General features: G+C 44.8%; 2 protein-coding genes across 5 annotated transcripts in view; both read left to right on the top strand.

Moving 5' to 3' along the window:
- LOC110509514 (zinc finger FYVE domain-containing protein 16) overlaps positions 1-4,741 on the top strand; it is a 40,063-nt gene extending 35,322 nt beyond the window's left edge. For all 4 annotated transcript variants that reach the window (XM_021590421.3, XM_021590420.3, XM_090227271.1 and 1 more), the window contains exons 13-16: positions 127-370; positions 470-575; positions 756-932; positions 1,182-4,741. In XM_021590421.3, coding sequence (XP_021446096.3) covers positions 127-370; positions 470-575; positions 756-932; positions 1,182-1,340 — 686 coding nt within the window. In that variant the 3' untranslated portion in view covers positions 1,341-4,741. The remainder of the gene's footprint in view (positions 1-126; positions 371-469; positions 576-755; positions 933-1,181) is intronic.
- A 2,032-nt stretch (positions 4,742-6,773) lies between these two features.
- On the top strand, positions 6,774-21,078 carry LOC110509515 (uncharacterized). The gene is made up of 4 exons (XM_090226266.1): positions 6,774-6,910; positions 20,261-20,299; positions 20,411-20,706; positions 20,932-21,078. The coding sequence occupies exons 1-4, from the start codon at positions 6,774-6,776 to the stop codon at positions 21,060-21,062; spliced, it is 603 nt and encodes a 200-aa protein (XP_090082392.1). The 3' UTR covers positions 21,063-21,078.
- The last annotated feature ends 1,797 nt before the right edge of the window (positions 21,079-22,875 follow it).

Genomic DNA, 22,875 nt, shown 5'->3' with positions numbered 1-22,875 from the left:
TCTGATAAGAAGCAGATCCTATAGGTCACAGGCCAGTGACTCGAGCCAGTGCCTCCATGTAACCTGAATAGAACTGAACTGTTTATATACCTGCTTTGTTACTCAGTCTGTGACCTTATTGTCTAGTTACGGGGGCCAGCTTCGTGGTATTCAACGGTGCTCTGAAGGCTTCGTCGGGCTTCATCGCCAAGTCGAGCATCGTGGAGGACGGTCTGATGGTGCAGATCCCCCCAGAGACCATGGAGGCCCTGCGCGCCGCCCTGAGGTTGCAGACGGACTTCCACATCCCCTGTGGCAAGGCCGACGGAGGGGAGCTCCGGGACAACATCACCGTGCGCTGGGTCGACTGGAGTGCTCCCGTCAACGCTGGGTAAGGGTAATACACACATGCGCGCACATGCATTTACACACACACACTGGGGATTTTCTCCCAGGTGCATGATTGGTTAATTAGTTTGTGTCCTTACAGTGTGACCAGTGGTGTGGACGGGAAGCCTCTGGAGGGGGTCCACAGTGTGAGGATTCAGCAGGACACAGAGTTTGAGTCGGACGGACGCACCATCAGGTGTACTGAGGTAGGAAACACACAGTTCATACGATACACTACTTTTATTGCCCATTTGTATTACAATAACAATTGACCTACATGTGAAGTCCGAGCTCTGTTCACCTTCTCTCACATCACAACTCTCTGAAACAATTCAGTCTCACTTACACTGGTCTGTCTATCTGACTCTGCCTGTCCCTCCCTCCAGGTGTTCTACGTGTTGAAGAATCCAGACGTGATCCTGTCTGCGGTGCTGCCGTCCTGCTGTGTGTTCCAGAGGGAGATGGCTGTGGCCAGCTGTAGTGCTCTGACCCCTCACCTCTCTGTCCTGTCAGCCAGCGGCATCAACTCCCTCGCCCTCCGAGTCTCCACACAAACAGACATGGTAAATAACATACTATAAAGTGTCAAGCAATACACTATGAAAGGGACTGGGTATTGCCCCTCTTCTTACCAGGCACTTGCGGACAAATGTGTGTATGAAAATATCTATCATTTAGATTTTATTGATGGCTGTATTAATAAAATATTGTACTAGTCGGTGTTACTGTTCCATCTCTGAAACATAGTGACTGTATGCCCGTTGAACAGTACAGTCATACTATAACTCTGTCTGCGTTTGTGTGCGTCCCAGGTGGAGTACCAGGCGGGTTCGGGAGGCAGGCTCCTACCCCAGCGCTATATGAACGAGCTGGACAGTGCTCTGATCCCCGTCATCCACGGAGGCTTGGCCAGCGTACCACAGACAGCCATGGACATGGAGTTTATCTTCTACATCACACACACCATTTAACACACACACGCACACAGTCTCACACATGGAAACACACACACTTTTAAACACACACAGTACGTGCAAATACGAACACGCACATAAACACGCAAGTTCAGTTGCACACTTTTAGACACACGCAAGCCTGTATGTCTTTGCACAGAGAAAAACGCTAGAGATCAGAGGACAAGCTGGCAGGACCTGAGGACACAAACAGCCATTATGACATGGCTTGTGACCGGGCTGAGGACACATGCACAGCCAATCAGGCGTAGCTAACGACTGAACTAAAGACACGCCGCCAATGGCAGGACATTCCCACATAACCTCTCACTGGAGGCCAGAGGTGTAGGCCTTTGTCCCTGGATGGACAGTGGGGAAACTGGAACACGGACGTGACTTTCTGCCTAAGAAAAGTCACCAACGCTGCTTTAACACACAAGGCCAAACACTAAACACATAACAACAACCAAAAAAACAACCCAAACTATCCTGACACTGACTATTCTCATCTCTTCCTGTTCTGCCTTCTTGGCTCCTTGCTGGTATCGGTCTGTCAGCCAGTCAAGGAGCACCTTGATGAATGTTTCCAACAAACAAAGATGTGTTCACTGTATATTTAGAATGACCACATGGTAAGAAATTATGAATTATAATGATGTTACTTGATTGACAGCTGTCCACCACACTTGAGAAGAGCAGCACGAGACTCTGTCGACGTGAAAGGTTAATCGTCATTTGAGGATGTGAATGCTATTTTAGAATGAGGAAATAGCCTATGTGGTAATTCTGAAGTAGCTTCTCGTAAGCCTGCCATTCTAGAATGACGTTTCAAACTTCCTCTCTCTTCAACAGAGTGTGCAGCCGCGTCTTCCATGTGGCAGACCAGTGGTATCTGGATGTTATGTGGGAAGTTCCCTGACACAACTCACTGTCCCGTCTTGTCCAAATGTATAGAAAGTATATGTCGCATATACAAATTGTATTGAGATTTTTTTTAAGCTTTAAAGTACTATTTTTGGAAACAGTTCCTTAAATGGAATCAAAGTTTATATTTTCGATAGGATGTTGGCTAGCTGAGTCACTTTCGCAGGTGTAGTACCGATAAATTCAGAGGAGCACAGAGAAAAATATGTGAAGAGTTCCCTTTAGTCCCCTTGATGTCAACTGAAATGTAACATACCAGTGGGATTAGTCCACCAAGTCGAACCAAATACTGCTGCAAAACATGAACATTTGCAACAAAAAAAAAGATAAATAAAAAGGCATTGATTCACTTTCCTATTTGGAAAGACGAGACTCTCACGAACACGATGGTGTTCTCCATTTTGATCTACGTCCCCCACAAGCGTCTTGGGACTTGCCTGAAGTCGGTACAGACGAATTGCCAACTTCTGTCTGTAGCGTCCGAACAGTTTGGGCTACACACTAAAATGACCCCTATGTGTAAAGGTGAGACTCACGACCACGCACATGTCAGTTGTTTTCCACTAGTACGCCCACAGGCCTCACAAGACTTGTCTGAAGGTACTTGGTACCAGTCAACAAAATCATATTCAGACCCCTTGACTTCTTTCACATTTAGTTAGGTTACAGCCTTATTCTGAAATTGATTCGATAAAAATTGTTCCTCATCAATCTACACAACACCTCATAATGACAAAACGAAAACAGGTTTTTAGAAATGACAACTTACTTACATAAGTATTCAGACCCTTTACGATGAGGCTTGAAATTGAGCTCAGGTGCATCCTGTTTCTATTGATCATCCTTGAGATGTTTCTACAACTTGATTGGAGTCCACCTGTGTTAAATTAAATTGATTGGACATGATTTTGGAAAGGCACACACCTGTCTATATAAGGTCCCACAGTTGACAGTGCATGTCAGAGCAAAAACCAAGCCATGAGGTCGAAGGAATTATCCGTAGAGTTCCGGGACAGGATTGTGTTGAGGCACAGATCTGGGGAAGGGTACCAAAACATTTAGGCAGCATTGAAGTTCCCCAAGAACACACAGTGGCCTCCATCATTCTTAAATGGAAGAAGTTTGGAACCACCAAGACTTTTCCTTCCTAGAGCTGGCCGCCTCGCCAAACTGGCCTGAATGCCAAGGGTCACGTCTGGAGGAAACCTGGCACCATCCCTACGTTGAAGCATGGTGGTGGCAGCATCGTGCTGTGGGGATGTTTTTTAGCGGCAGGGACTGAGACTAGTCCGGATCGAGGGAAAGATGAACGGAGCAAAGTACAGAAAGATTCTTGATGAAAACCTGCTCCAGAGTGTTCAGGACCTCAGACTGGGACGAAGGTTCACCTTCCAACAGGACAATGACCCTAAGCACATAGCCAAGACAACACAGGAGTGGCTTTGGGACAAGTCTCTGAATGTCCTTGAGTGGCCCAGCCAGAGCCCGGACTTGAACCCGATCTAACATCTCTGGAGAGACCTGAAAATAGCTGTGCAGCAACGCTCCCCATCCATCCTGAGAGCTTGAGAGTATCTGTACACCTCCCCCACACACGCATTGTGTCACCTCAATGCTTCCATATATGGTAGTGTTATACGTTCTAGTTCCCATGTCCTGTCCAGCAGTAACAGGATGTGCTGCATAAATAAATGACTGATTTAAAGGTGGCTGCTGTATCCTCACTAGCACATTGCTTAGCTTACCTGATAGTTTCTGTCCTCAGTGATTCTACATTTTCTATTGTGAGGACTGTGCCCTGTCTTGTTGAAATGTCAGTCACTTACAGAATCGTATGTACAGTATTTAGGCCCCAGACCTGGTAGAAATGGGTAGTTTGTCTAAGAGAGTGACGTTGCCATTAATCACCAGGTTAAGGTCATGTTTCGTCTTCTTGTGGTTAAGGTTTGGGTTAGGTGATATGTGGTTACGGGTAACTGCTGCCGTGACTCATGTATGTGCTATAAGCTGACTGTGAATCGGGACTAGTCAACATATTTTGATTTTGTATTAATCAAATGAGATCTTTAAGTTCTTGTTAGGAGTTCCAACTGTTAGCTAAAGTAAATGCTCCATTGATGTGAACATCCACATGAGAGATGGAGAGCGTGAGAATAGTTTTTTTGAAATGTACATAAATGATAGATTTTCTGTCATTTGTATCAGGAGTACATTTGTTTTCGAGGTAAAACATGTATTCTTCTCACTATTAGTGATTTAAGAGAACTTTACAATTAGTAAACTTTCCAATTCAAATAATAATAATCCAATTCAAATGATATTTTTGCTTTCAAAAAAAAGGTTAAAATGTATTGTTTGATGTAATTCACCCGTATTTATTCATTAACACCAGCTTTATTTGGTAAACCTGGTATCTGGGTCTCATTGAGCTCTTCAAACAATATTCATTTATAAATATTTCACCTTTACTAAATAAAATCATAGCTTTATGTAAATTGCTTTTGTTTTTCTGATTTAGTTTTATTGACTGCTGGATTGTCTTTTCCCCTGCTGCCTGTTTGGCTGTTTCTTTCTACTTCATTCACCCACCAATCAAGTTCGCCGTGCAGTAGGCTACAGCCATCAGAGATGGTAGTAATGTTGTTAGAACTACAGCATCCTCATACATCTATGAAGTTCTGATAATACTTATGACAGGGGTTCCCAACCTTTGTTTGACCCATGACCCCATTTTGATATAATAAAATTGCGACAGCACCATGTAAAAAAATAATCATAAGAAAACGATGTAATCAAACAGCCAATTTTGTTTTATTTTTTATTTGTGTCCCTGACAGTCTGTTACAAGTCAGTCTGACAGTACATTCACAGTATTTCAATTTGAAGGAAGTATGGTTTGAAGTGACTAAAATTGCCCATTTTCAAATCAGGCGACCCTTAGTTTAGAAAACGCTGACTTATGAGTTCATAATGTAAGTGTAGTTGAAACATTTTTATAATTTATTTTTAAATGTATATGTATTCGCCAAATCTGATTGGATCATAGATGAAGACTATTGTTAGTTTGTGTAGACCCTCTCTAGTGGCACTAGTGATTAAAAATAGAAAGTGAAGTGTTCTCCAGTGCAAGGGTGCAGTACAGGCAGTAAGTAAACATTTCACGGTAATTGTATTCGCTGCATGTTGGGTGCACATGAGAATTCTGCTGAAACCGAACAGACCTGTCATATTTTGTAGGACATTTTATTTGCTTTTGTTGCAATGAGTTTACCCCCAGTATTTGATTTAGGTTCTGTCAAGTTTCTTCTGTCCCTCATGGAGATATGATTTCTCTGGTGGTGTAACTGTGTGCGACCACACTGGCTTTTTTCCATTCTACAGTCAGTGGACAAGGTAGGCTTGTCCACTCAACTTAAAGACCTAGTGTTATGGAGTTATTTCCGTGCCAAAATACATTTAATTTGAATTCTGTAATTTTTTTGATGTGTTTTAGGATATTGAATTAGATGTTTTTTCCTTCCACAAAATTGAATCATTGAATTCATAAATGTAACTTTCATGATTTGAAACGGAATTTAATGAATACTGCATTGTTTTAAAATTCAATTGAAATGTAATTGCATATTCAATATTTATACAGTGTACAAAACATTAGGAACACCTTCCTAATATTGAGTTGCACCCCCTTTTGCCCTCATAACAGCCCCAATTTGTCAGGGCATGGACTCTACAAGGTCTCGAAAGCATTCCACAGGGATATGCTGGCACATGTTGACTTCAATGTTTCTCGCAGTTGTGTCAAATTGACTGGATGTCCTTTGGGTGGTGAATCATTCTTGATACACACGGGAAACTGTTGAGCGTGAAAAACCCAGCAGCGTTGCAGTTCTGTTCAAAGGCACTTCAATCAGTCTTGCGCATTCACCCTCTGAATGGCCACATACACAATCCATGTCTCAATTGCTACAAAAAAATCCTTATTTAACCTGTCTCTTCCTCTTCACCTTCAGATTGAAGTGGATTTAACAAGTGACATCAATAGGGGATCATAGCTTTCATCTGGTCAGTCTGTGTCAGGAGAATAGCAGATCTACCTAATGTTTTATACACTACGTTTCAATATCTTAAATATTTTATGTGTAGGTCCATGTCAAAACGAAGAGTGGAAAACAGCTAGTTTTCATTTCTGAATTTGAAAATCAGAAATGCACTTTCATTTATTGTGTCAATTGGACATGGAAATAACAGAAAATTGTTAAAACATTTTATAAAAACTCATTTTTGTTTTGTTCATACTTGGAAGTACACGCCCCCTCATAGCATATTCACCTGCTTTAGGGGGTACGTTAACAGACTAGATTGGCAGCTCAAAGAAGGGATTAGACTGAGTGTGACCGGAAGATAAAAATAGAACCAACTCAACTGAATAAAGTTGGCGTGCACTATCTGACTAGCTAGTACTACCTGGTTACTGGCTGTACTCATGCGAGCTAGTGGAAGTATATTAAACCCTCAAACTGCTCCAAGATGAAGCTGCCTGGCCAGAGCTGCAGAAAAAGGTTTTCTGGTGGACCCTCTGCCCAGCGCTTTAGGCACTGTGATGAGTTCTGTGCCCACTCACACAGGCCTGGCACCCCAGGAGGCTCTGGCATCAGGTGGAGAGTGTGGGCTCCTGGATTATTTCTGAAAACATATTCACAAGCGTGTTGATCAGCACTATGCCCTATTAGAAAATGTCTATTAACATTTGTTTCATTGGTTTTAATACTTGAATCAACTAAAGATGCATACATTCATGTTCTCCCACATATATTACTGCAATGCCCTACTCAGTGGTCTCCCCTCACATCATCAACTGACTCCAACATGTACAAAAAGCTGGTTCTCATCAACACCCACCTGTTACCCCATCATCCCTGTACTCTGTGATTTACACTGACTCCCCATGAAACATTAAAAGTTCTCAAATTCAACACCTGCCCACCTGTCAGAGCTCAGGGTATTTCTTCAATATTCTAAACCTCCCATTGTTAGATCAATGACATCACACATTCTATCCACTAAAAGCTTTTCAACCATACGATTCCTACTTCCACCCACCCCTCCAACCTTTCTAGACCAACCAGATTGTAGACCAACTACACTATAGAGACCAATTACATTATTGATCCAGACAAGTGTTTTCTTTTCAGAATCCTCCGGAATTTAAACCTTGGTCTAAAAATAAATTACAAATATTATTCTCACACATCCTGAGCAGCAAAGAATTAGGGTCAACATCTGTATTGAACTCCAAACTTGAATCATTAAAGACTTTCTGGATTAAAACCTGACTGAAAGCTTTGTTCATTCACTTAGTTAACTCACTATTAAAACCATGTGGATTGTTGCAGTTAAGTATGACTTCACAAGAACGTCAGAGGATCTGTATCATCTGGGATGTAACTTATATTGGTTCATTTGTAATTGTTTCGGTACATATTACTCATTCATACCACTTATTTAAAAGGCAAAGGAATTCCAAATCTGCTGGCCCAAGTTGCGAGCAAGAAGATCATTTCTGAAGAGCTACTGCCAGAATCTTTGGAAGCAGCAGACCTCTACCATTAGTACCTGGGAGCCTCAACCATTCCACAGGAAGTTTAACACCCTGTAATCAGACCTGGCAGCTTTGCTTGACAGTACAGTCAATATGTTCCATTATAGGCCATATCAAGGTGCATTGTCACAGCACAGTGATACACTAAATGGCCAAAAATATGTGGACACCTGCTCGTCGAACATCTCATTCCAAAATCATGGGCATTAATATGAGGTTGGTCCCCCCCTTTGCTGCTATAACAGCCTCCACTCTTCTGGGAAGGCTTTCCACTAGCTGTTGGAACATTGCTGCAGGGACTTGCTTCCATTCAGCCATGGGTATTTGTGAGCTAGGGCACTGGTGTTGGGGCGATTAGGCCTGGCTCCCAGTCGTTCCAATTCATCCCAAAGGTGTTCGATGGGGTTGAGGTCACGGCTCTGTGCAGGCCAGTCAAGTTCTTCCACACCGATCTTGACAAACCATTTCTGCATGGACCTCGCTTTGTGCACGGGGGCATTGTCCTGCTGAAACAGGAAAGGACCTTCCCCAAACTGTTGCCAAAAAACTGGAAGCACAAAATTGTCTAGAATGCTGTAACGTTAAGACGTCCCTTCACTGGAACTAAGGGGCCTAGCCCGAACAATGGAAAACAACCCCAGATCATTATGCCTCCTCCACCAAACTTTACAGTTGTCACTGGGGGCAGGAAGCATTTTCCTGGCATCCGCCAAACCCAGATTTGTCTGTCGGACTACCAGATGGTGAAGCATGATTCATCACTCCAGACGCATTTCCACTGCTCCAGAGTCCAATGGCAGTGAGCTTTACATGACTCCAGCCAACCTTTGGCATTGCGCATGGTAATCTTAGGATTGTGTGCGGCTGCTCAACATGGAAACCCATTTCATGAAGCTCACGACGAACAGTTCTTCTGCTGACGTTGCTTCCAGAGGTCGTTTTGGAACTTGGAAGCAAGTGTTGCAGCCGAGGAAAGATTTTTATGTGCTTTTCGCTTCAGCACTCGGCAGTCCCGTTCTGTGAGCTTGTGTGGCCTACCACTTCGATACTGAGCCGTTGTTGCTCCTAGACGTTTCCACTTCACAATAAGAGCACTTACAGTTGACCGAGGCAGCTTTAGCAGGGCAGAAATTTGACGAACTGACTTGCTGGAAAGGTGGCATCCTATTATGGTGCCACGTTGAATGTCACTGAGCTCTTCAATACGGGCCCTTTGACTGCCAATGTTTGTCTATGGAGATTGCATGGCGGTGTTCATCAATGAATTGGCGAGGGCACTTGAACAGTCTGCAGCACCCGGCCTCACCCTACTGGAAGTCAAATGATCTGGTGCTTCTGTCCCCAACCAAGGAGGACCTTACCTACTGTTTCCCTCTACGTTCTGCCCTTGAGCAAGACAGTTAACCCCCAACAGCAACTGCTCCCTGGGCGCCTTAAGGCAGCCCTCCGCACCTCTCTGATTCAGAGGGGTTGGGTTAAATGTGGAAGACACATTTCGGTTGAATGAATTCAGTTGTGCAGCTGACTACCCTTACAAAAAAAGATTGCACTTTTGATACTGCAATAACCGTGCAGTAACTGCAGTCGACTATGGTATTTTGGAGGCAGTAATTGCAGAATAACTGCATTTATATGGCACTGTAACTGCAGTTACACTGCAAAAGTACTGCAGTAAAAAAATTGTGTTATTATTGACGAAGGATTTGTGGCGTACTGCAGTTATACTGCAACCTAACTGCAGTTGTACTGCAACCTAACTGCAGTTGTACTGCAACCTAACTGCAGTTGTACTGCAACCTAACTGCAGTTGTACTGCAGTTACACCCCTTTCCCTTTACTATGCCCACAAGCCTTTAGAAACAACTGGACAAGACCAGGCACTAAATTAGACTGGGGGCGAAAGATAACTTACAACATTATTGCCTGATGATCTTCTGAACTCCCAATACCTTTCTAATAGATTTCAGTCACATCAAACCAAACTGTCTTCAAAATGAAATACTGTCATAAATACAGCCAGACGTGTTTCGGAGGAGGCATGATTCACAACCACCGCCTCTCCCAAGTCCATACGGGAGTTGCAGCGATGGGACAAGACTGTACCTATCATTTAGATATCACGAAATTGGGGAGAAAAGGGGGTAAAATTTATATATATACAGTATATATTGCCAGACTGATTTGTAATAGACCTTCGTAGACCAAATTAAGAAAGTAAACATCGCCTGTTGATTACATAACTTTTTTTTTTACATGGTGTGGTCATAAAAAAAATGGGGTTGCTGGCCAAATTTTGGGGGGAATACTGTTATTGCATCAAATGGTTGTTTTATGCAACAGAATATTTTTTGGGGACCTACACTAATCTGTGTGTGTGGACAGAAAGTGGGCCTCTGAGAGATTTAACACTGACAGTAGATTTACGATGGATTGGTGATAAAACAACATTCCGTTCCATGATTAGTGTCTGTGTGCCTGTCTGTTGGTAACAGGGAGAACCAATCTCCAGTTTCTTTAAAGAAAGGATTTACAATTCTAGGTTGCATTAGTATGTTTGTACAAGCAAGCAGTTAATGAACTAGAGACAGATATTTGGTGCCATATAAATCTTGATGTCTGCTGCATGAGAGCAAAATGTGCCTTAGTATAAATTCTCTCATCTGTGATTTGTCATGAACATCCAGGAGGATGGACTTTGCTATACAATTCTGTGGTTTAATCCTGCTGGTTGGGCTCTCAATTAATCATCTACGGGAGGCTCGTTGACAAGCTCCATTACTGCAGTAATTAAATAATAAAGTTGACTTGTTTTGAAGAAATGTAAATGTCTCTTCTTTTGATTAAAATAATTCCACGACCAACTTCTGGGTTAGGTTGATCACATAATTAAAAAATAATAATTAAATACGGGACACGGCAACGATTTTGCGGGACATATGCGGGGCAGTGCACGTAATTTAAAAAAAATGTGGGCATGTTAATGGATCACGTTCTAAAGGCGACAAAGTTCTGCTGTATGAAGCCTTGGTGAAACACCTTAAATTGTGGAAGAGCGTAATATATGATGCAATCCTCTAGTGATCCAGCAGATGGTAGTGAGTACCTCAGTTACCATGTGAGGTTAGTGTGTGAGACGGCAGAAGATGACGTAATGGCTCCCTGCGTGGAGGCCAGCCACGTCCAGTGACATAATAAACAACAGGAAAGGATCAAAACAGCGCTTGACTTGGGATGAAAGAGGTGCAGGAGCTGTCTTTTTTCAAGTTGGTCCATGTTCACAGAAATTCCCAAATGACATTATGCTATAGAGACCTCTGGTTATTCACTGTGAAGGGTTCATACACATTTTGACAGATGGAATTTCATGACTTCTCCATTACTTTTAACCAAATGTCCATTACCTATAATTGGTGGCGTTTCTATGTAGCCTACATGAAAAAGTCAACATACAGTAAATGTAGTATTGACACTAGAAGGCTGCTAGTCTCTGATTCCATGTAGGCCTACTATCTCCCCCCTACAAAGTAGAATAACTACACTGTATAATTTTGCACGCCCAATTTTTCAGTTTTTGATTTGTTAAAAAAGTTTGAAATATCCAATAAATGTCGTTCCACTTCATGATTGTGTCCCACTTGTTGTTGATTCTTCACAAAAAATACAGTTTTATATCTTTATGTTTGAAGCCTGAAATGTGGCAAAAGGTTGCAAAGTTCAAGGGGGCCGAATACTTTCGCAAGGCACTGTATATACAGTGGGGCAAAAAAGTATTTAGTCAGCCACCAATTGTGCAAGTTCTCCCACTTAAAAAGATGAGAGAGGCCTGTAATTTTCAATGAATTGATAAAAGCGTTATTGACAGCAATATATTGGAGATCGTTATTTTAAAACTTTCAAAAATAAAAATCACTCATTCCTTTCCGTTATGGCAGCATTTCAAACCGGTCCTGGGAAACACAAGTGGTGCACGTTTCGTTGTTTTCCTTAGTATTACACAGCTGTTTCAAATAATCAAAGCTTGATGATGAGTTCGACGTGCATTTCTGTGCACACAACATCAAATTCGTTCTGATGGATGCTGCATGTTCCTTGAATAGCGCAAAAGATTTTTGGGGTACACTGCTTTTTGACTTCTAGCCTCCCAAGGATTAAAATATTTGAGGAGGAACAGGAAAACATGCAGCCGGAGAGAACCGTTCTCAGGCTGAAAAGCCTATCAGCCACAAGGTGGTCCTCCAGGAAACAGGCCACAGAAGCGGTAATACAGAGCCTGTCCGCGATCCTTGAAGCCCTGCACGGAATAAAGCACCATCACCATACAACACCAAAAACGGCATCTGAAACCAATGGCCTGCTCTGAAAAATTAGCACATTTGAGTTTTAAATAATTTAAATAAGTTTAAAGAAGACGAACACCCTTTCTAACTACCTTCAAAATAATTTGAGAGATGCCGTGGATCTAACTGATTTTAATTGACATCTGGCGGATGCCCCTATGACAAGATGGAGAACAGTGCAAAATCGATGGTGGCCCAACAAAACAATGCAACAACTGAGTTTGCAGAGGAGAGGGCGCGCAAGAGGGAAAGGTTTCATGACGAGGACGAGCCAATTCAGGAAAGCAGTTAACCCGGAAGCCAGCCGCTGCAGTTACCTGGCCAGCCACTAGAGCACGATAAGCCAAGTGAAGCCCCCTGGCCAAGGGGGACGACGCTGGGCCTATTGTGCGCTGGCCTATGAGACTCCTGGTCACGGCTGGTTGTGACACAGCCTGGGATCGAACCCGGGTCTGTAGTGACGCCTCAAGCACCGCAATGCAGTGCCCTAGACTGTTGTGCCACTCCGGAGGCCCCAAGACCAACAATTACAAACGTCAACAAAAAATAAAAACAGAAATAACTTATTTACATAAGCATTCAGACCCTTTGCTATAAGACTCGAATTTGAGCTCAGGTGTGTGCTGTTTCCATTGATCATCCTTTAGCTGTTTCGACAACTTGATTGGAGCCCCGCTGTGGTAAATTCAATTGATTGGACATGATTTGGAAAGGCACACACCTGTCTATACAAGGTCCCACAGTTTATGTCATGTATTGTCATGTTGTGTCTTTCTGTCCTTTCCTTTCACCCTGTCTCCCTCTGCTGGTCGTATTAGGTTACCTTTTCTCCCCCGCTTTCCCCCAGCTGTTCCTTGTCTCCTCTGACTACCCATTCACCCCGTTTCCCACCTGTTCCCTTTTTCCCTCTGATTAGGTCCCTATATCTCTCTCTGTTTCTGTTCCTGTCCTTGTCGGATTCTTGTTTGTTGTGTTTCATGCCTGAACCAGACTATCGTCATGTTTGCTGTAACCTTGTCCTGTCCTGTCGGAATCTGCCGGTCTATCTGAGCCTACCTATGTTTGGTTATTAAAGAAGCTCTGTTTAAGTTAATTCGCTTTTGGGTCCTCATTCACTCACCGTAACAGAAGAATCCGACCAAGAATGGACCCAGCGACTTCGGATCCTCTCCACTCAGCCGTCGGGATCCAGGGAGCGATGCTAGGCAGACACGAGCAGGAATTGTCTGCTGCTCGACATGCCGTTGAGACCCTGGCCACCCAAGTCTCCAACCTCACAGAACAGGTTCACCATCTCCGCCTCGATCCACCGGCCACTTCCAGGGCTTTCGAATCTCCGGAGCCCAGAATCAATAACCCGCCGTGTTACTCTGGGGAGCCCACTGAATGCCGCTCGTTCCTCACCCAGTGTGATATTGTGTTTTCTCTCCAGCCCAACACTTACGCCAGGAGCACTGCTCGTGTCGCCTACGTCATATCTCTCCTTACTGGACGGGCTCGTGAGTGGGGCACGGCAATCTGGGAGGCAAGGGCTGAGTGTACTAACCAGTATCAGGACTTTAAGGAGGAGATGATACGGGTTTTTGATCGATCTGTTTTTGGGGAGGAGGCTTCCAGGGCCCTGTCTTCCCTATGTCAAGGCAATCGATCCATAACAGACTACTCTATTGAGTTTCGCACTCTTGCTGTCTCCAGTGGCTGGAACGAGCCGGCCTTGCTCGCTCGTCTTCTGGAGGGTCTCCGCGCAGAGGTAAAGGATGAGATTCTCTCCCGGGAGATTCCTTCCAGCGTGGATTCCTTGATTGAACTCGCTATTCGCATTGAGCGACGGGTTGATCTTCGTCACCGAGCTCGTGGAAAGGAGCTCGCGCTCTCTGTCGCCCCCCTCTCCGCATCACTACCATCTTCCTCTGCCGGCTCGGGAGCTGAGCCTATGCAGCTGGGAGGTATCCGCATCTCGACTAAGGAGAGGGAACGGAGAATCACCAACCGCCTCTGTCTCTATTGCGGTTCTGCTGGTCATTTTGTCACTTCATGTCCAGTAAAAGCCAGAGCTCATCAGTAAGCGGAGGGCTACTGGTGAGCGCTACTACTCCTGTCTCTCCTTCAAGATCCTGCACTACCTTGTCGGTCCATCTACGCTGGACCGGTTCGTCAGCTTCCTGCAGTGCCTTAATAGACTCTGGGGCGGAGGGCTGTTTTATGGACGAGACCTGGGCTCGGGAACATGACATTCCTCTCAGACAGTTAAGGGAGTCCACGGCCTTGTTCGCCCTGGATGGTAGTCCTCTCCCCAGGATTCAGCGTGAGACGCTACCTTTAACCCTCACTGTTTCTGGTAATCATAGCGAAACCATTTATTTTTTGATTTTTCGTTCACCTTTTACACCTGTTGTTTTGGGCCATCCCTGGCTAGTTTGTCATAATCCTTCCATTAATTGGTCTAGTAATTCTATCCTCTCCTGGAACGTCTCTTGTCATGTGAAATGTTTAATGTCTGCTATCCCTCCTGTTTCCTCTGTCTCTTCTTCACAGGAGGAGCTTGGTGATTTGACAGGGGTGCCGGAGGAATATCACGATCTGCGCACGGTGTTCAGTCGGTCCAGGGCCACCTCTCTTCCTCCACACCGGTCGTATGATTGTAGTATTGATCTCCTTCCGGGAACCACTCCCCCCCGGGGTAGACTATACTCTCTGTCGGCTCCCGAACGTAAGGCTCTCGAGGATTATTTGTCTGTAGCTCTTGACGCCGGTACCATAGTCCCCTCCTCCTCTCCCGCCGGAGCGGGGTTTTTTTTTGTCAAGAAGAAGGACGGGTCTCTGCGCCCCTGCATAGATTATCGAGGGCTGAATGACATAACAGTGAAGAATCGTTATCCGCTTCCTCTTATGTCTTCAGCCTTCGAGATCCTGCAGGGAGCCAGGTTTTTCACTAAGTTGGACCTTCGTAACGCTTACCATCTCGTGCGCATCAGGGAGGGGGACGAGTGGAAGACGACGTTTAACACTCCGTTAGGGCACTTTGAATACCGGGTTCTTCCTTTCGGCCTCGCTAACGCTCCAGCTGTCTTTCAGGCATTAGTCAATGATGTCCTGAGAGACATGCTGAACATCTTTGTTTTCGTTTACCTTGACGATATCCTGATTTTTTCACCGTCACTCCAGATTCATGTTCAGCACGTTCGACGTGTCCTCCAGCGCCTTTTAGAGAATTGTCTTTTTGTGAAGGCTGAGAAGTGCACTTTTCATGCCTCCTCCGTCACATTTCTCGGTTCTGTTATTTCCGCTGAAGGCATTAAGATGGATCCCGCTAAGGTCCAAGCTGTCATTGATTGGCCCGCCCCTAAGTCACGCATCGAGCTGCAGCGCTTTCTCGGCTTCGCGAACTTCTATCGTCGTTTCATCCGTAATTTCGGTCAGGTGGCAGCTCCTCTCACAGCCCTTACTTCTGTCAAGGCGTGCTTTAAGTGGTCCGTTTCCGCCCAGGGAGCTTTTGATCTCCTCAAGAATCGTTTTACATCCGCTCCTATCCTTGTTACACCTGACGTCTCTAGACAGTTCGTTGTCGAGGTTGACGCGTCAGAGGTGGGCGTGGGAGCCATTCTTTCTCAGCGCTCCCTCTCTGACGACAAGGTCCACCCATGCGCGTATTTTTCTCATCGCCTGTCGCCGTCGGAACGTAACTATGATGTGGGAAACCGCGAACTGCTCGAAGACTGTTATTCTTACGGTTGTCGATAGGTTCTCTAAGGCGGCTCATTTCATTCCCCTTGCTAAGCTTCCTTCTGCTAAAGAGACGGCACAAATCATCATCGAGAATGTTTTCAGAATTCATGGCCTTCCGTCAGACGTCGTTTCGGACAGAGGTCCGCAATTCACGTCTCAATTTTGGAGGGAGTTTTGCCGTTTGATTGGGGCTTCCGTCAGTCTCTCTTCCGGCTTTCACCCCCAGTCTAACGGTCAAGCAGAACGGGCCAATCAGACTATTGGTCGCATCTTACGCAGTCTTTCTTTTCGCAACCCTGCGTCTTGGTCAGAACAGCTCCCCTGGGCAGAATACGCCCACAACTCGCTTCCTTCGTCTGCGACCGGGCTATCTCCTTTTCAGAGTAGCCTCGGGTACCAGCCTCCGCTGTTCTCATCTCAGTTCGCCGAGTCCAGCGTCCCCTCCGCTCAGGCTTTTGTCCAACGTTGCGAGCGCACCTGGAAGAGGGTCAGGTCTGCACTTTGCCGTTATAGGACGCAGACTGTGAGGGCTGCTAATAAGCGTAGAACTAAGAGTCCTAGATATTGTCGCGGTCAGAGAGTTTGGCTCTCCACTCAGAACCTTCCCCTTAAGACGGCTTCTCGCAAGTTGACCCCGCGGTTCATTGGTCCGTTCCGTATTTCTCGGGTCATTAATCCTGTCGCAGTTCGACTTCTTCTTCCGCGATACCTTCGTCGCGTCCACCCGGTCTTCCATGTCTCCTGTATCAAGCCCGTTCTTCGCGCCCCCGCTCGTCTTCCCCCCCCCCCCCCATCCTTGTCGAGGGCGCACCCATCTACAGGGTCCGCAGGATTTTGGACATGCGTCCTCGGGGCCGTGGTCACCAGTACCTCGTAGATTGGGAGGGGTACGGTCCTGAGGAGAGGAGTTGGGTTCCCTCTCGGGACGTGCTGGACCGTGCGCTGATCGAGGATTTCCTCCGTTGCCGCCAGGTTTCCTCCTCGAGTGCGCCAGGAGGCGCTCGGTGAGTGGGGGGGTACTGTCATGTATTGTCATGTTGTGTCTTTCTGTCCTTTCCTTTCACCCTGTCTCCCTCTGCTGGTCGTATTAGGTTACCTTTTCTCCCCCGCTTTCCCCCAGCTGTTCCTTGTCTCCTCTGACTACCCATTCACCCCGTTTCCCACCTGTTCCCTTTTTCCCTCTGATTAGGTCCCTATATCTCTCTCTGTTTCTGTTCCTGTCCTTGTCGGATTCTTGTTTGTTGTGTTTCATGCCTGAACCAGACTATCGTCATGTTTGCTGTAACCTTGTCCTGTCCTGTCGGAATCTGCCGGTCTATCTGAGCCTACCTATGTTTGGTTATTAAAGAAGCTCTGTTTAAGTTAATTCGCTTTTGGGTCCTCATTCACTCACCGTTACAGTTTAGTCGAAGGAATTGTATATAGAGCTCTGAGACAGGATTGTGTCAAGGCACAGATCTGGGGAGGTGATATTCCTCTTCTGGTGTACTAATACTTTTCACTGTGCATCTACACACCAGTCTGTATCCTTTTAACTGTGAGTAATGCGCTAATTGAGCCTATCAATTATTCAACGATCACTCCAAAGCTCTTGCAATGTCCGGGATTGTCAATACTGTGTGGTTTGGATGTGTATTGGAAATGTGTTAGTAGTTAGGCCTAGTATTACCTTGGTGCCTAGGTTAAAGTTGATGTATACGGTTACATACTTCATGTGTTTATGGGACAGTTTGAGAATCGATTTACCGACTTTAGAGATATGGTAGAGTATTCTCTGTGCTCAACCGAAAGCGCCCTAGTTCAGAAAATAATATGATTGAGCTCGCATATTTCTACTCATATTTCTACTAATTTCCAACGATAGGCACCGAGCATATCCAAATCTGACCATTCTACATAGAATCTACAAAACCATTTACATCAGCAGTGCCAGTGCCGAGCGAAATTCCAGCCTCCTGAAGCTCATCAAGAGCTACTTGCTTGCATTCATGAATGACGCATGACTATCCAAACTCACTTTGCTTTGTATTGAGCGGGACATAGACGTTGACAAAGTGGTTGGCAGGTTTGCCAACATGAAGGAGAAGAGGATAACGTTTTAAAACCCGGACCTTGATTTGTACATACAGTTGAAGTCGGAAGTTTACATACACTTAGGTTGGAATCATTAAAACTTGTTTTTCAACCACTCTACTTCTTGTTAACAAACTATAGTTTTGGCAAGTCGGTTAGGACCTCTACTTCGTGCATGACACAGGTAATTTTTCCAACAATTGTTTACAGACAGATTATTTCACTTATAATTCACGGTATCACAATTCCAGTGGGTCAGAAGTTTACATAGACTAAGTTGACTGTGCCTTTAAACAGCTTGGAAAAGTCCAGAAAATGATATCATGGCTTTAAAAGCTTCTGATAGGCTAATTGACATCATTTGAGTAAATTGGAGGTGTACCTGTGGATGTACTTCAAGGCCTACCTTCAAACTCGGTGCTCTTTGCTTGACATCATGGGAAAATCCAAATAAATCAGCCCCCAAAAATTGTTTTTTTTCAAACGCCTGAAGGTACCACGTTCATCTGTTCAAAACAATAGTACACAGGTATAAACACCATGGGACCACGTAGCTGTCATACCGCTCAGGAAGCTTTCTGTCTCCTAGAGATTAACGTACTTTGGGGCGAAAAGTGCAAATCAATCCCAGAACAACAGCAAAGGACCTTGTGAAGATGCTGGAAGAAACTGGTACAAAAGTATCTATAGCCACAGTAAAACGAGTCCTATATCAACATAACCTGAAAGGCCACTCAGCAAGGAAGAAGCCACTGCTCAAAACCGCCATAAAAAAACCAGACTATGGTTTGCAACTGCACATGGGGACAAAGATCGTACTTTTTGGAGAAATGTCTTCTGGTCTGAGGAAACAAAAATAGAACTGTTTGGCCATAATGACCATCGTTATGTTTGGAGGAAAAAGGGGCAGGCTTGCAAGCCGAAGAACACCATCCCAACCGTGAAGCGCGTGGGTGGTAGCATCATGTTGTAGGGGGTGCTTTGCTGCAGGAGAGACTGGTGCACTTCACAAAATAGATGGCATCATGAGGGAGTAAAATGATGTGGTTATATTGAAGCAACATCTCCAGACATTAGTCAGGAAGTTAAAGCTTGGTCGCAAATGGGTCTTCCAAATGGAAAATGACCCCAAGCATACTTCCAAAGTTGTGGCAAAATGGCTTAAGGACAACAAAGTCAAGGTATTGGAGTGGCCATCACAAAGCTCTGACCTCAATCCCATTGAAAATTTGTGGGCAGAACTGAAAAACCGTGTGCAAGCAAGGAGGCCTACATACCTGACTCAGTTACACCAGCTCTGTCAGGGGGAATGGGCCAAAATGCACCCCTTATTGTGGGAAGCTTGTGGAAGGCTACCCGAAACGTTTGACCCAAGTTAAACAATTTAAAGGCAATGCTACCAAACAGTTATTGAGTGTATGTAAACTTCTGACCCACTGGGAATGTAATGAAAGAAAGAAAAACTGAAATAAATAATTCCCTCTACTATCAATCCATCAATCAGTATTTATATAGCCCTTCTTACATCAGCTGATGTCAGAAAGTGCTGTACAGAAACCCAGCCTAAATCCCCAAACAGCAAGCAATGCAGGTGTAGAAGCACGGTGGCTAGGAAAAACTCCCTAGAAAGGCCAGAACCTAGGAAGAAACCTAGAGAGGAACCAGGCTATGAGGGTTGGCCAGTCCTCTTCTGGCTGTGCCAGGTGGAGATTATAACAGAACATGGCCAAAATGTTCATAGATGACCAGCAGGGTCAAATAATAATGATCACAGTGGTTGTCGAGGGTGCAACAGGTCAGCGCCTCAGGAGTAAATGTCAGTTGGCTTTTCATAGCTGATCATTTAGAGTATCTATACCTCTCCTGCTGTCTCTAGAGAGTTGAAAACAGCAGGTCTGGGACAGGTAGCACGTCCGGTGAACAGGTCAGGATTCCATAGCCGCAGGCAGAACAGTTGAAACTGGAGCAGCAGCACAGCCAGGTGAACTGGGGACAGCAAGGAGTCATAAGGCCCCCCGACACATAAACTACTGCAGCATTATTACTGGAGGCTAAGACAGGAGGGGTCAGGAGACACTGTGGCCCTGTCCGACGATACCCCCACAGCGCCTTTGTTATTGCTTTTGTTTTGTTGATGAAACGGAGGAGCATCCGGCAGCATGTTAAATGAAATCTGCGGTACATTTTCTGGTGTCCTATCGTACGTGCAATGATGTCCAAGGGAAAACAACGGGGTTGGTTGTTTGAAGTAACTTCTTTGTTTTTGTAATATTTGGCAGTTTCACCAAGTACGGATCCCGACTAAAGAATGACATATTGTAAGTCTGACCCAACACTCTAGAGCTACCCCTGACTCCTAACCCTGGATTGGGTGTTTTCCATATTGATTTCGCCTACCAAGTGATGATTTCAGATCAGTGCAGATGAAGGAGAGGAGAAGAAGCCACTTTACAAACTCCCCCCTCTGTTCTTCTCCATCTTCCTCCCTCCCTTTATCTCCCCAGCTTCTTCCCAATTTCTCCCCTCTCCCTCCCTTTCCTCCTCCCTCTCCTCTATAGGTTTGCCAGTGATGGGGCAGTCATTTGCTTTGGGGTGTTCATGCGGACCCAGGAGGGGGGCGGGCATCAGAAGGTGGGGGATATGCTGCAGGTGTTGCCTAGTGAACGCTACAATGCACACATGGTCCCAGAAGACCGCTCCCTCACCTGCCCCGAGCCTGGAACCTGTTGAGTACACGCACACACACATACACACACATACATTCACACAGATACACGTTAAGATACATACACACAAAGATACACACACACACACACATGATTCACAGATACACACGTACATACAAACACACATACACACCAGCACATACAAATAACACATACTCTCATACATACAAAGATACCGCTGAACAGATATACAGGACTAATTCTGTATTGTGTCCTGTGTGTAGACGTGCTGCATTTTGACAACACCTACAGCTTACTCCAGTTGAAAAACATCAGCTATACTGTGGATGTTGTACTGCCAGACGGACATGTCAAGAGTCCTAGGAGTAACAGAGGGGATGGATGGCTGGAGTAACACACACACACACACACACACAAATATGATATCTGGATAGTGAAGATAGCAATGTACAGTATACAGTGCTGTTTAAACGCCACTGTTCTCAGTTATGGGCATTGATATGACTAGTAACCCACAGTTATAACTTTTCCTATTTTCTGTTGACATACAGTGCCTTGCGAAAGTATTCGGCCCCCTTGAACTTTGCGACCTTTTGCCACATTTCAGGCTTCAAACATAAAGATATAAAACTGTATTTTTTTTGTGAAGAATCGACAACAAGTGGGACACAATCGTGAACTGGAACGACATTTATTGGATATTTCAAACTTTTTTAACAAATCAAAAACTGAAAAATTGGGCATGCAAAATTATTCAGCCCCTTTACTTTCAGTGCAGCAAACTCTCTCCAGAAGTTCAGTGAGGATCTCTGAATGATCCAATGTTGACCTAAATGACTAATGATGATAAATACAATCCACCTGTGTGTAATCAAGTCTCCGTATAAATGCACCTGCACTGTGATAGTCTCAGAGGTCCGTCAAAAGCGCAGAGAGCATCATGAAGAACAAGGAACACACCAGGCAGGTCCGAGATACTGTTGTGAAGAAGTTTAAAGCCGGATTTGGATACAAAAAGATTTCCCAAGCTTTAAACATCCCAAGGAGCACTGTGCAAGCGATAATATTGAAATGGAAGGAGTATCAGACCACTGCAAATCTACCAAGACCTGGCCGTCCCTCTAAACTTTCAGCTCATACAAGGAGAAGACTGATCAGAGATGCAGCCAAGAGGCCCATGATCACTCTGGATGAACTGCAGAGATCTACAGCTGAGGTGGGAGACTCTGTCCATAGGACAACAATCAGTCGTATATTGCACAAATCTGGCCTTTATGGAAGAGTGCAAGAAGAAAGCCATTTCTTAAAGATAAAAAGTGTTGTTTAAAGTTTGCCACAAGCCACCTGGGAGACACACCAAACATGTGGAAGAAGGTGCTCTGGTCAGATGAAACCAAAATTGAACTTTTTGGCAACAATGCAAAACGTTATGTTTGGCGTAAAAGCAACACAGCTCATCACCCTGAACACACCATCCCCACTGTCAAACATGGTGGTGGCAGCATCATGGTTTGGGCCTGCTTTTCTTCAGCAGGGACAGGGAAGATGGTTAAAATTGATGGGAAGATGGATGGAGCCAAATACAGGACCATTCTGGAAGAAAACCTGATGGAGTCTGCAAAAGACCTGAGACTGGGACGGAGATTTGTCTTCCAACAAGACAATGATCCAAAACATAAAGCAAAATCTACAATGGAATGGTTCAAAAATAAACATATCCAGGTGTTAGAATGTCAAGTCAAAGTCCAGCCCTGAATCCAATCGAGAATCTGTGAAAAGAACTGAAAACTGCTGTTCACAAATGCTCTCCATCCAACCTCACTGAGCTCGAGCTGTTTTGCAAGGAGGAATGGGAAAAAAATGTCAGTCTCTCGATGTGCAAAACTGATAGAGACATACCCCAAGCGACTTACAGCTGTAATCGCAGCAAAAGGTGGCGCTACAAAGTATTAACTTAAGGGGGCTGAATCATTTTGCACGCCCAATTTTTCAGTTTTAGATTTGTTAAACAAGTTTGAAATATCCAATAAATGTCGTTCCACTTCATGATTGTGTCCCACTTGTTGTTGATTCTTCACAAAAAAATACAGTTTTATATCTTTATGTTTGAAGCCTGAAATGTGGCAAAAGGTCGCAAAGTTCAAGGGGGCCGAATACTTTCGCAAGGCACTGTAAATAATAATTTGCATAAGCATTTCATACAAGAG

This window comes from Oncorhynchus mykiss, chromosome 29, assembly GCF_057628025.1.
Source record: "Oncorhynchus mykiss isolate SJ-2025 chromosome 29, ASM5762802v1, whole genome shotgun sequence".
NCBI lineage: Eukaryota > Metazoa > Chordata > Actinopteri > Salmoniformes > Salmonidae > Oncorhynchus > Oncorhynchus mykiss.
This window is presented reverse-complemented; position numbering and strand designations above follow the sequence as displayed.

Bases quoted from the DNA above. Each gene is read 5' to 3' on its own strand.
- LOC110509515 (XM_090226266.1), top strand. From the start codon at position 6,774: ATGAAGCTGCCTGGCCAGAGCTGCAGAAAAAGGTTTTCTGGTGGACCC. The intron at 6,911-20,260 runs GTGGGCTCCTGG...AATATTTGGCAG, and splicing joins TCTGGCATCAGGTGGAGAGT to TTTCACCAAGTACGGATCCC. The intron at 20,300-20,410 runs GTAAGTCTGACC...GTGCAGATGAAG, and splicing joins CGACTAAAGAATGACATATT to GAGAGGAGAAGAAGCCACTT.